The sequence below is a fragment of the Manacus candei genome, unplaced genomic scaffold (genome assembly GCF_025592945.1).
Source record: "Manacus candei isolate 608988 ecotype Guabito, Panama unplaced genomic scaffold, ASM2559294v1 h1tg000070l, whole genome shotgun sequence".
In the NCBI taxonomy this organism is placed as follows: domain Eukaryota; kingdom Metazoa; phylum Chordata; class Aves; order Passeriformes; family Pipridae; genus Manacus; species Manacus candei.
In genome coordinates this window covers 696,404-709,137 of record NW_026138118.1, presented here as the reverse complement: position 1 = coordinate 709,137, position 12,734 = coordinate 696,404, and the positions used below count along the sequence as shown (strand labels likewise).

Here is a 12,734-nt window from a genome sequence, read left to right as displayed (position 1 = left end):
ATGAGGGGTGGGATTATCTGCTCCGGCTCCTGAGTGCAGTCAGATGTCCATACTGTTGGAAATGGATTAAATATCCTTAATCGGTTTAATATGAACTTTGTTATCCTCACAGATACATGTTATTCCTCTTCCACAATAGCTGTAGTCTGCCTGTTCTCTTCAAGAGCCTGCTCAGGATGGGCTGTGCTGAGCCATGGCCGAGCAGGGGCTCCCAGGCCTTCCCAGGAGAACAGGGTCTGTCATACTTGTCCATGCTGTGACTGGGTTGGGAAGTGGAAGGAGGAAGCACACCCTGATCCTGCCGGCAGTGAGGAGCAGGTGAGTTTGTTTCCTTGGAGAGGTGGGGGCTGTCAGTGGGGACACAGGGTTTTATTCAGGCATCCCTGCCATGGTTTGCTCTCCAAGGAAGGAGCCGGTGTCTGTTGTACCTCTGCTGTTTGAGGGTCTCCAGGCAGGGTCGCACAGTTCCTGGCACCAGCACCATCTCCTGCTCCTCCTGCTCTGGGCCCTGCAGAAGGGACAAACAATTTGGAATCGCTCTCCAGTCCCAGCCAGGACTCGCTGAGAAAGTTGTTGTGGTCTCAGGTTTCAGGCTGCTGTCAGTGCCGGGAGGTTTGGGGATGGGAATGGCACTTCACTCCATCTGCCCTCCACTAATCCCCAGACAAACGCGGCTCTTCCATCTGTGCAGCCGGAGCCGCCGAGCCCATCACACCAGCCACTTAATCTAAATGGCTTTGGCCAAAGATAAGGTCATTAATTACACTGGGATTAGAAAACAGTCCAGGCCCAGCGTGGCTTGGCTCGCCATCAATTAAAGTCCTCAGCGCCCTGGCCTGGCTGAGCATCGAGCGGAGAGCTCGAGCTGGGGGAGCTCTGTGTCCTTGCTGACAGGACACTGCCTGTCCTCGGAGGAGCCCCCTCACCTGGGCACTGGTATTTTGGCACAGCACTGGGGTGGGCTCCTGTCCCTGGTCACTGGCTGGGCTGTGTGCGAGGCAGAGCTGCAGATGCAGGTCCAAGGAGCGTGGGCACCGGGGCGGGCACCGTGGCAGCCAGTTCAGCACAGATCCTTGTGTCCAGCAGTGAGAGGTACGTGAGCAGCACCTCCCCATCTGCATCCCCATCGCTGGCTGCCTCCAGCCTCCACCAGCCCCTGCCAGGCCACCACACTGAGCTTGGCCCTGACTCACTGCCCACACGGGTGGCCAAACTCTGATGCCCTCGCTCATGGCCACTGTCCACAGAGCTCAGAGCCCAAAATCTGTCTGTGACTTGTGCTTCCTTCTGCTCCTCCACCTTTCGGTTCCCTTTTCTTACCAGATTTTGGGTATAAAATGCTCCGATCTGCTCATCCCACAGGAAGTGGCTCATCCATGCAATGCTGCCCTTTGCTGGGGCAGGATGTGCCACTTGCTCTGCTCTGCCAGGTGCCATGCTGGGGAACAGTCAGGGCTGGGACATGTCACAAGTTTGGCCTCATCCCCTCCCCTCACAAGCAAGAGGCACCGTGAGGGAGGTGGGGGGACATTATGGGCTCTGTGCCAGGAGCCAACTGGCACTGGGGCACGGGGGCACAGCTGCCACCTCGCCCGGCACCGGTGACCAGCTGGTGTCTGTGCCCCTGTTCACTGGTGGGTTTAAAGCACCCGGCTGTCCCTTAACTCCCGTTGGAGGTCCCGGCTGGTGACGCTGCCCTGGCTCTTCCCACCCCAGTTCCCACACTGCAGGGACAGTCCTGCACCGGTGCCTCGGACGGGCTGGGGACCATCTGTGGGATGGTGTCACCTGGGGCCATCGGCTCCTGCAGACACGCGGCAGCTGCAGCCACCGAACTGAGCCGTGTCCTGGGCTCGTCTTCGGCTCCCAGGTGGGATCGTCGTGTCGTGGAGCACCGGGGGGATTTAACGGAGCCCTGGGTGGTGGGTGTGGTGGGAGGGAGCCCTCAGGGTCCATCTGGGCTCAGCAGGGCTGAGTGGCACCGCTGCTGTCACAGGGCTGGTGGGTGAAGGAAACTAAAGGGGAACCCGAGTCATGGCTGGGGCACGGAACTGCTGGGAGAGCTGGGAGCAGGGCAGGGCGTGGGGGATGCTGTGGCCCATCCGGTGCCTCGGCAGCGTTTCGGGTGGCTGCGGTGAGGCCGTGTCGCAAGAGCCTAAAAATAAATGGAGCTGTTGGCCAGGGTTGTGCAACAGTGTGTGCCCCATCCCGCGCCGCGCGGGACCGGGGTGGATTTGGCGGCAAAGCCCGGGTGTGTGTGGCAGGATCCTGGCATCGGGCCCAGGAAATGCTGGTATCCGAAGGGCTGGGGGCTGTGCCCCCTCTTTGTCCCATTCTTGTGGTGCTGCCCTGTGCCCGGGGGTGCCCGTGCAGGTTTAGGGACGTGTGGGCTGAGCTGGGCTGTGGGGGCAGGTGGTTGGGATTGGTGTCCACATCTTGGCACCCTGAGGAATTCAGTGGGGGAGTCCAGAGTTCAGGGGGCTGTGGGGACCCTGCCCACGTGCCCTCCAGCACGTGCTGGACACAGTGGTTGTCACCCATTGCCCAGGTGGGGAAACTGAGGCACAGGAGTGCTGCCAATGCTGTGACACCTTGCAGGAGGCTCTGGGGTCCTGGTGGCACCTGTGGGGTGCCCATTGTCCCCTGGCAGTGGGGGGAGCTGTGTGGGGCAGTGAGGGGGGGTCAGCAGTGCCGGGAGCAGCCTGTGTGCCAGGCGGGAAAGGCGGGAAAGGTGGCGGGAAGGAGAGCACTGGCAGGACACCAAATCCCAGGGGACTTGGCCCTGTGCCCTGGGAGCATGGCTGTGCTGAGGTGAGTCCTGGGGTGTCCCCATGGGGGGTGTCACAGCCCCCGCCAAGGGCTGACCCGGGGTCCAGCACTGCAGGGGCCCCGCCAGGGTCTCCCCCAGCTCGGGGGGCTGTGGGTGGGGGTGTCAGGCCGAGTGGGGCCCCCCACCGTGTAGCTGGTGTGAGTGGGGCCAGCGTGGCCGCGTTGTCACGGTGTCACAGGGCCATCTGCCGGCAAAGGCACCGGCCCCGTGGCAGCCAGCCATGGCCTCCAGCAGCATCCCAGTCCTCCCAGTCTGCAGCTGCTGGGGCACTGGGGAAGGAGGGGGTCCTGGATGGGCTGGCTTGGGGGCAGCAGTGGGGGCAGCCCCACCATGGGGGGCACTCTGGGGGCCACCCTGGGCTGTTTACCCTCCGGGAGCTCCTGATCACCGGCAGTGTCACAGTAGGGTTGAGACTTGGGAAGTGGGATTTGCCCTACAGGGATGGGTCCCCACAGAATCAGGGATGGGGGACATGCTCCCTGGGGGGGGTTCAGTCAGGGGGTCTCATGGATGGGACTCATGAGGGCTGGACAGTGGGTGCCTCCCAGGATGAGGACGTGGCAGAGACAGCCCCGCTCTGGCCTCGAACATTAAATGTCATTTTATTTCACACCCAAAAAAAAATGTAGAAAAGAAGAGGTGAGTGTGGATTTAATTGCTCATATTAAAAATCTACCAGGTGAGACTGAGCCATTTCCTCCAAAGTCAGTGCAGATCCACAGGGATGCTTATTCCTCCTCCTTCTCCTCTTCCTCCTCCTCCTCTTCCTCCAGCAAATTCTCGGGGACCAGGATGGGGACAGGGGCGACACCTGCCCCCTCCCCAAGGTGTCCCCATGCCATGGGCACTCACTGCCACTGGCCCCATTGGCACATCCCTGCCCGGGTCCATCCTGCCCGGCCCCGACGCCCTCGGCGCGGTGTCCCCACAGTGCCACCCGCACCATGTGTCCAGGAGCGGGTGCTAATCTGGGGGGTGGGAAGGGGGGCAGGAGCGCCTGGGGGGGGTGGCCTCGGGCCATTTTGATGTTCTGTTAGTATTCCTGTGTATTCCTTATTGTCCCTTTTCCCTCTGTACAAAATGAGCAGTATGGTCATGGGCGTCGGTGACACGGTGACGTTGTGGCTGCGGCGGCCGCCCCGCGCTCACTGCAGCAGGGCCCGGATCTGTTTGGACGTGGTGTCATCGTTGAGGTGCCGAGTGGTGTACCTGGACAGAGAGGGGATGGTCACCCTGTGGCCACCCTGACCTGCTCTGCTGTCACCCCACACCCCCCTCCGTGGCCCCTGGCTCACCTCAGAGCATTCAGGAGCCCCTCAGTGCTGGTTGAAGGTTGGTCTTTCAAGACTTTGATGCAGCCTTTCATCTGGTGGGGGGGGAGGGAGAGGGGCTGTGAGATCCCTGATGTGTCACAGGGGGGGCTGTCCCTCTTCCTCTCCATCCTCCTCCTTGCTGCTCAGGGGGATGAGTTCCCCTCAGGACCAGCTCAGTCACATCCCCATAGGGATCATCCGGGGGGAGCATCACAGCTACACTGGGATGAGCAGGATGGGTGTGACCCCCGCCCCCCCATGCATCCCATGGCCACTCACATCGATCTTGGAGGTCTTGGCAAAGGCCCCCACGGGGTGGACGTGGTCGTAGAGGATGATGACGCCGACCATCACCCTCATGCAGAACAGGAGGGTCTCGGTGTTGGTGAAGCGGCTCCGGTATTCCCTGTGCCGGGAGAGGGGCCGGCTGAGCCTGGGGGGCTGGCAGAGGGATCCCGGCACTGAGGTGTCCCCCCCAACCCATATGGGGTACTCACGGGGTCTCCAGCATCACCCTGCAGACACAGGCCATGGTGCTCAGGCAGTCAGTCGTGTCCTCAATTGGGAGGGTCTTGTTCTGAAACCCAACATGTCCTGACTGCTGTTTCCACCCCCAGTCACCCACATGGTGCTGGGGCTGTAAGGAGCCTTCCCCCCACCCTGAGGGTCCCCCCAGCATCCCTCACCTCCGAAACAAACTTGGTGGTGGCATTGCTGAGTGTTTTGAGCATGGGGGTGGCCTCAGCATAGAAGAGGGACATCCTGTTGGCCATCTCGTTGTTCACCTCGCTCTCTGCATCCAGCTGGGGAGGGGTGTGATGGGGGGCCATTAAGGTGGTTAATCACCCCCGAGTCACCCTCAGCCCTGTGAACCCCTGGGGGAGGCCATCCTTGGTCAGGGTGGGGGACAGCACCATCCTTTCACCTGCAGGTTGTTGATGCGATTCCGGCTGATGGTCCGTCTGTAGTAGCTGAAGTCGTTCTGGATGGCAGGGTTGGTCATCTGGGTGGGAAACCTGGGTTAGGGGCTACAGCAAACCTGGGGGGTCCCAAAGGGACCCTGCTGGCTCACAACTTTTGCACGGTGCCAGTGTGGGGACCCCCAGTTCTTGTCCTGCACAGGGAGGTACCTTGAGCTCATCGAAGCTGAGGGTGAAGTGAAGGATCTCAGCAAACTGCTTGGCCAGGGCTTGCTCCCGCTCCAGGTGCTGGGTCGGGGCGTACGGGGGGCTGGTGAGGGCCTCCAGAAGGCTCCGCAGGGCGTTCTCTGGGGACGAAGCACCTCTGGTCCCCTCTTGCCCCTCTGCACCTCCCCACCCCCCCCGATGGGGAAACTGAGGCACAAGGCAGCACAGCACCCAGAGCTGAGCACACTCCATGGCCGGGACTCCTGCAGCCCGTCCCATTCCTGCATCCGGGCTGGCATGTGGGATGCAAGGAGGGGATGCAGGGAAGGGGGAGTGGGGGTCAGGCACTCACCCAGCCGCAGGGAGAACTCATAGAAGCGTTTCAGCTTAGCAACGAGGGGGCAGACGGCGCTCCAGGCCCGCTCCTGCAGCCGCAGGTCCCCGGGGTTTTGGATGGCCTGGGGAAGGAGAGCGCCAGCGGTCGCCCCAAGCTGTGGTGGGTGAGTGGGTGGGCAGCGGGCGCCGGCGCTACACCCACCTCTCGGATCTCCTGCCCGGCCCCCGTGTAGGACTGCAGCTCGGCCAGGATGGTCTGTGCCTCCTCCAGCACCGCGTTCACCTGGTTCCACACCGCCGTCTCGGCCTCCGTCGGCTGCGCATCTGCAGGGCAGCGCCCCGGGGAGAGAAACCCGGAGGGCTCTGAGTGGGGCCCGGGGCGGCGAGAGCCAGAGTGGGGTGCCAGCACCCCGTCCCACGGCTCTCCCGCCAGTCCACAGCCCTTCCTGGTGGGATTCTCCCCCTGATCCGTCTCCTTGCCCGAGCTCGAGTCAAGCCGTGGAGTGGGGGGCAGGTGGGGGCGAGTCCTGGCTGCCCTGTGACCAGTCCTGCTCATGGGGGTCCCTGAGGAGCCCTCGGCCCCCCTCACAGGGCTCCCCGAGCAGCCCTTGGCCCTGGGCTGGCCCCAACTGCCCCGGGGGAGAGGTGTGGAGTGACAGCCCCCGGCCATGGGTCTGCTCCCCCTCCCCGGGGAGACCCCTGGACAGCAAAGGTGGGGGCAGGACATCTGGGATGGGCTCAATGCGATGGGCGATGGGTACAAGAACTCAAAATGGCGTGGATGTGGAACTCAGGATAAATACGAAACAAAAAAGGAAAATAAAAATCCCATCTCACTTTCAAAGTCAAGGAAAAAATTAGGGCCTTGGTCAAGTTCGTTATAAGTCAACACTTTTAGAAGGTTCCCCATGTGAAACCTGCAAGAGAAGAAACAAGAGGAAAAAAGCATGATGGTGAGGTGGAGCTCGGGGAAGAGGTGCTGGGCTGTGGGCAGAGGCGGTGGCCAGAGCCCCCGTCCTCCCCCCACTGCTCCCCGGGGGCTCGGGGGGCTCCTGGACAGCCGGGGGGTGACCCCTCAGCTGCTCCCGGCCCCGAGTGCAGCCTCTTCCCCCCCCCGATGGTGATGAGCGCTGGCGGATGGGGTGATGGAGAGGAAGGAGCGGAGGGAGGAGGGAGCCGCCGGGAAGCGGTGAGCGAGTCCCTGAAGTCTTGGCTACAGGCGTTCCCCTCCTCTAGGGGCAGAGCCAGCCCCGGAAAGGGGCATCCCAGCGAGCCCCCAGAGCCCCATGCCCGTGGGCTGTGGAGGGGACTGGAGGCAGGTGAAGGTTGTGCTGCCTCAAAGGAACCTGGAGGAGCCAGGAAGGTCTCTTGCCGTGGGAGTGGGTGGCTGTGTGACCCCCAGCCCTGGGTATTTTGGAGGTGCCTCTGCCTGAGGTGGTTGCGCATGGCCCTTCCCCACTGGGGATGGAACTGGGGCCAGGACTGGGGTGAGCAGTTGCACTGTTTTTACGCTCCTCACTCTTGCTCTGAGCTGTGCCCTGGAGGAATTACAGGAGAGGGAGCCAGGGGGGCCCTGGGGCTGTGCCCGGTCTGGCATCTTGTCACGGTGTCCACCATCTCCTGTACACCCCTGTGCCCAGCCTGGGAGGTCTCAGAGCTGTGCTTTCCTGTCCCAATTAGCCAAGGTCAGCAGGAAGCAGGGGAAGGTCCCTGATCCCCATCGCTTGGTTTAGGCTGTGACCCCTGCACCAACCTTTCCAGTGGTGCAGGTGGATCATTCCCTCCTCCTTACCCAGCCTCCAGGCTGTCCCTGCCGTGAGGGTGGCAGGGGACATGCCACGTGGCCACCAGTGCCATCAATTACAGCAGCAGGCAGGTGCCTGAGGTCGTCCTGGGCCAGGTCCTGCTGCTGGGATGTATCCTGTATCCTGCCACTCAGCCAGGATGTCTCCCCACACTTCGAGGGATGGGGCATCTCTAGGGGTCTCGCTCCCCTGCCCCATTCAACCCTTTGCAGGGTGAGTTTGGGGCTGCCCCAAAGCACTTGGGGACACGGGGCTGCTCGGGGACACGGTGCCTGTCCCCATCTTCCAGAGAGCAGCCACAGCAGTGGCCCCGGCCCCCTCCCCGCGCCCGCCCTGCTCATGGGACTTACTTTCAAAATCCAGGAAAAAATGAGGACAGTTTTCTAAATCTTTGCCCAATACCTTTATGAGGTTGCCCATGGCCAGCAGACCTGAGCGAGAGAAACAGAACAGAGTGGAACAGCACCGGCACCCCTGAGCCCCCACGGTGCCACTTCCACGGCACCTGCCTGTGCCCATCCCGCCGGGATCCGCACCCCGTGGCCCCCATCACTCTCCCTCCTGGCCGGGCACAGGGGTGTGAGCATCCACCAGAATGTGGCAGCTCGGCTCTCCCGGCACTTCTGCCAATTCCCAAGGAAAGTGGGATGCGGGTCTGGGAGTGCTGTGCTCCCTGGGGCACCCCTGGCCATGCAGCCACCACCGAGGCACCCCGGTTCCCCCACCCTGGCACCCCGTGCTCTCCTGAGGGTTGGGGGGCTGCCCCAGGTGACCCCCATGGGGTCATGCCTTTGCTGATGGGGCTGGGCACTCCCCATGGACAGGGGAAGATCCCAGCTGGGAATTGTGCCCCATAGACTTGGTGTGGGGGTCTAGTGCCTGCGCTGGTGCATCCCACCCACCCCACAGCCGTGATCTCGGGTCTTTACCTCAGTGCCCGGAGTGGCAGCGGTGGCTACGGCAGGAGCAGGGGCTGTGCCACCCCCTGAGTCACTGCATGGGCTGGCGGGGACCTGCAGGCAGGAGGGCGAGAGGGTCAGGGCACCCCACTGCCCTGGGGCCCCACTGGTGGGTGACCAGGTGGGGAGGCACAGTGGGACCCTGGATCCCACCACCCACCTCATGCTGCCACCAGCCTTATTGACCTCGGTTATTTTTTTATTGCCACTGGCAGCTCACCAGGCACTGAGCTGAGTATCCCTGTCCCTCTTCACTCCTTGGGGGACCTGCCAGCAGCCCGGGGACAACCCCAGGGCTGAGCCATCTGTCCCCATCTCTCCTTGGAGAGGCCAAGATCCCCAGGGATGACTTTCCCAGCTCCACCGCTTAGGTTTGCTCTTTTCAGTGTGTTGCATGAAAATCCTTTTATGCCACCGATGAGCCACAACCCAAATCCTGCAGGCATTGGGATGCTCCCCCCGTTCCTTGTCTCCCACCTCTCCTACAGGGATGTGGGGGAGTCAGGATTGGCCCCATGGTGTTAGCGGGCTCCAGGAAGCAGTCATGGGTTCAGCAGATTGTAATTAAGCATTTGGGTTTAATTAATGAGGCAGGGGAAGGGGAGAAGGAGAGCTGGAGCAGCAGTGGAGAGGGATGGGATGGCCTCGTGCCTGGGATGGGGCTGCTGCCCCTCAGCCCAGTGCTCCCTGCTCACCCCCAGCGCAGCCCCTCAGCATCAACAGTGGTGGCTCTGCCTTCCTTCTCCTCCTCCTCCTCCAGACCCAGTAAGTGGTGGCTTTACATCGGAGCTGCATCAGACTGACACTAAAATTCAGCTGCTTTCTGGGGGAGCCAGAGCACCCACATTCCCCACTGCACACCCCTGCCTCAGTTTCCCCACGCGTGGTGGGCGCTCGTGTCCCGTGATGGCACAAAGACACCCAGAGCTGCCCCGGCACAGTGACGCCAAGGTTCGTCCTGCTGGATGCTGGGGTGTTTTGGAGTGGTGCTGAGGGGTCCCTGGGGTGCTGGGGGTCCCCGGGGTGCTGGGGCAGCCGGCGGGGTGGGAGATTGGCACCCGCTCTGCTCCGGCATTCGCACACATGCTGTGACTGTGACGGGCGTCCTCGTGGCCGTTGTCCTTGACTTGGGGCGACCTGGGGCTGGGATTTGACACTGCTGAACTCTGCCTCTGCCCAGGGAGGGGGCATGGACAGGTCCCTGTGCTCCCAGGTGTGAGGACACCCCGGTGTGAGGCTGGAGCCGTGGCACTGAGGTTTGGTGCTGGGTGGGAGTCTGGGGATTGCTGCAGCCCCTCCGGGTGGGGAGGAGGATCCGCTGGGGGCTCAGCCCCTGATTTGCACTATTTCCTCGGTCCCAGGTGCCTACATCCTGTGGGTGCCCTTGGCCCTGGGAGCCCCGGGTACCACAGCACATCCCCCCCGGGGGGACTGTCGGGGAGGGCGAGAGGCTCCCTCCAGTGCAGGCTGCCCATTGCTATGAGGCTGAACTGGAGGAACTGTGCACCCCAAATCCACTCCCAAATGGGGAGCAATCACAGAGGAATGTGCTGCTGGAGGAGGGCTGGGAGCAGCACGCTCCCTGTCCTCAGCCACACCCGAGGTGGCCCTGGGTTCTGTCCCTCCCTGCGGTGGCCTCATTGCACCCCAGCCCTGCTCCGGCAGCTGCTCCTCTCCCCGAGCGTCCTGCCCCATGGGGACCCCACGGCAGGTGTCACCTCCATGGGGACATCCCAGCCGATGGGGTGATCACCCCGGCCCCCTGCTCCAGGCAGGGCCAAATCCTGCATCCTGGAGCATCCCTCCCCACAGCCGGCAGCACCCAGGCTGGCCACCCCGGAGGGGCAGCGATGCCCACGGATCAGGTCCCTCCGTGTCACCGGGGGCCGTTTTTGGGCTGTGCCCCTTCGCCGCCGGCGCAGCATCGCTGTGGGCACCGCAGGCTGGTGCAGAGCCGCAGCCCCGGCCGGGGGCCGGCTGACCCTTCCCCTTGACCTGGTCTCGCAGCCTCCCCGCCCGCCGGGTGCCCACTGGGTGCCCCCCGGGTGCCCCTCGCCCCCGCCGAGCCCCTCCTGCCGCTGCCCCCCGCCCATGGCCCCGCCGGCATCGCCGCAGCCGCTGCGGGGTCGGACGCGCGGTGCCTGAAGGATTTTTCATGGCGGGGGGGGGAATACCTTATCCCGGGAATCCGGGTGTTGATCCTAAATCTTACCCCAGGATCAACCAGGACACCCCCAGCCCTGCCCAGGGTGGTGTTGGGGCTTCTCAGCGCCGCCACCCCCCGGTTTGGGGACCTCCCCGAGCAGAGGATGGTGTGATCCCCCCGCGGGGGCTGAGCCCCCGGAGTGGGGCTGGCGGGGTGCGGGGGGCTCCCCTCTGCCTGGCTGCGGCTGCGGCTGAGCGGCAGGATTTACCGCAGGGCTGCCGGGAGCCGATCCGCAGCACCCAGCCGGCGCGGGCGAGCACCCACCCGTGCTCCCGCACCCACCCGGGGCCACCGCGGGGCTTCAGAATCCCCGGGGTGGGGAGAACCCACCCCATCTCCATCCCATCAGCCACCCCATCACCCCCAGTCCTGCGGCGCAGCGGGCCAGGGGTGCAAAGGGAAAGAGGGGTCCCTTGCGGGGGCTGCCGGCGGTTTGGGTCCCTGAAGGGGGGACAGCCAGTCCCTCGCCCTGCTCTCAGGCCTGGTGGCAGCCCCGTCCCCGTCCCCCGTGGCGGCCCGTGCTCACCGTGGCGGTGGGAGCTCGAGGCGCGGGCGGGCGGTGGCGGCCGCGGGTCTGCGGATGCTGCGGGATCGCGGGGTGCCGGGGACGAGCCGCCCGCCGTGTGCGTGAGCCGCCCTGCGCCAGCTGCCGAATGCACCACAAAGACCACCATAGCCCCCCGGCCCCCCCTCCACGCCACTGGTGACGGTGACGTCTCAAGTGTGAGGGAGACGGGGATGTTTAACCCTCTGCGTGCCGGCCGGGGAACCTCTGCGGCCTGACTGGGGAGGGGCTCCGGCTCCTGCTGGGGGGGTGAGGGGGGGCTGCTCCCTGGTTTTGGGGGGCACGGTGACGCCGAGAGGGTGCCTGTGTGTCCCCCCACGTCAGAGCCAGCCTGGCTCAGCCCCGGCACCCGCAGCCCACTCTGAGCAGGGGGAGGGAAGTCCCAGATGTTCCTCTGCTCCTGACCCAGCCCATGGATGGCACTGCTTGCCCCCAGTCCCCTCTCCAGGGAGGAGGACAACCACTGACCCCACCTGGTGCCACTACCATGGGGACAAACCAAACCCATGCCCCAGGACCCCCCTTTTGACCAGCCAGCTCCCTCTCTCTCCCCCTGTCTCTCCTGAACTGGGGTCAGGAGTGGTTTGGGTGGCATGAAGTGGCACAGAGCTGTTCCCACAGGGCTGATGTGGGAGGTAGGAAGCAAGTGGGGACCCCCAAAATTGGGCTGGTTCTGCTTTTCCACCCTGCACTCGCCTTTCCCTGGGCCAGCACTGAGCATTACAGTGGGGACATCAAAAAGCATTCCCAGTGTCGTGGTCACCCCAGGTCCAGCTTGCCCAGTGGCACACAGGGGTGTCCCCCAGGAACACGGGGTGGGTGACAGCAGCTCATTACTCCTTTACTTGGGCATTTCTGTGCAGCAAAGCAGGATGGGTGCCCATCCTCCAGCACCCCAAGGCACCCGGCACCAAAGCTCAGCCCTGGGGTGCAGTGGGCGGGGAAGGGACCTGAGCTGGGGATGGTGAGGGACCAGGGAAAGGCTGAGACTGCTGGTGAGGAAACCCGGCTCAAAGGGAAAGAGCAGCAGAAGAAATAAGTGAGAAACCCTGATTTTGGCCCTGGCTGTGTGGCTGCTGCCCAGTGTCACTGGAAAACGGGGGGTTTTGTGGGGTTGCACTGGCTGTGACCATCATGCACTGGCCTCGAGGGACAGTGTCCATCCCTGTCCCCATCCCTGCCCAGCTCAGAGTGACGGGTCCTGCCCAGCGCCGTGTGCTGGTGACACCGACAGGAGTGGAGCACTGGGAGGTCACAGATGGGCTGGCTGAGCCACCAGTGCCCCGAGCACTGCCGGTGTCACAGCCGGCTGACCTGGCAGCGCAGCGGGACGAGGGCTGTTGGAATTCTGGGATACGCAGCTGCCAGGAGTCTGGGGGGGCTGATCCGGCTGCAGCAGCCCCAGGCAGCTGCCCCACAGCCCCCCCCCATCGGGCACAGCCCCCCGGGCCGTGCTGGTGCAGCCCGTAGCCGCTGGGGGAAGCTGCAGCCCTTTGCATTCCACGGAGTGGCTGGATAAGGAGGTTTTTAGGAACGGGCAGGGCCCTGGCAGCTCTGCACCCCGGGGAACTCGAGGCAGGGAGCTGGGGGGTG

At 63.9% G+C, this 12,734-nt stretch overlaps 1 protein-coding gene across 10 annotated transcripts; it reads right to left on the bottom strand.

Annotated features, from left to right (window-relative positions):
* Positions 1–3,406: 3,406 nt before the first annotated feature.
* Positions 3,407–11,263, bottom strand: LOC127479821 (CYFIP-related Rac1 interactor A-like). 10 transcript variants are annotated; one of them, XM_051807257.1, is made up of 12 exons: positions 11,103–11,189; positions 8,341–8,424; positions 7,762–7,842; positions 5,809–5,969; positions 5,623–5,728; positions 5,274–5,410; positions 5,069–5,146; positions 4,830–4,946; positions 4,641–4,720; positions 4,423–4,549; positions 4,126–4,196; positions 3,407–4,039 (listed from the first exon to the last, which is right to left on the bottom strand). In XM_051807257.1, exons 3-12 carry the CDS (start codon positions 7,829–7,831, stop codon positions 3,976–3,978), a joined length of 1,011 nt encoding a protein of 336 aa, XP_051663217.1. In that variant the 5' UTR covers positions 7,832–7,842; positions 8,341–8,424; positions 11,103–11,189; the 3' UTR covers positions 3,407–3,975. The 10 variants fall into 10 exon arrangements, with proteins under 10 accessions (XP_051663217.1, XP_051663221.1, XP_051663219.1 ...); XM_051807261.1 differs by having other exon boundaries at positions 5,809–5,930; XM_051807259.1 differs by lacking the exon at positions 11,103–11,189 and adding an exon at positions 6,444–6,523 and having other exon boundaries at positions 5,809–5,930; positions 8,341–8,354.
* Positions 11,264–12,734: the final 1,471 nt, after the last annotated feature.

Excerpts from the sequence above, each read along its gene's own strand:
- LOC127479821 (XM_051807253.1), bottom strand. The coding sequence starts at position 6,333 with ATGTCCTGCCCCCACCTTTGCTGTCCAGGGGTCTCCCCGGGGAGGGGG. Across the intron at positions 5,147-5,273 it reads TCAGCTTCGATGAGCTCAAG|ATGACCAACCCTGCCATCCA; the intron begins GTACCTCCCTGT and ends TTTCCCACCCAG. Across the intron at positions 4,947-5,068 it reads ATCGCATCAACAACCTGCAG|CTGGATGCAGAGAGCGAGGT; the intron begins GTGAAAGGATGG and ends ACCCCTCCCCAG.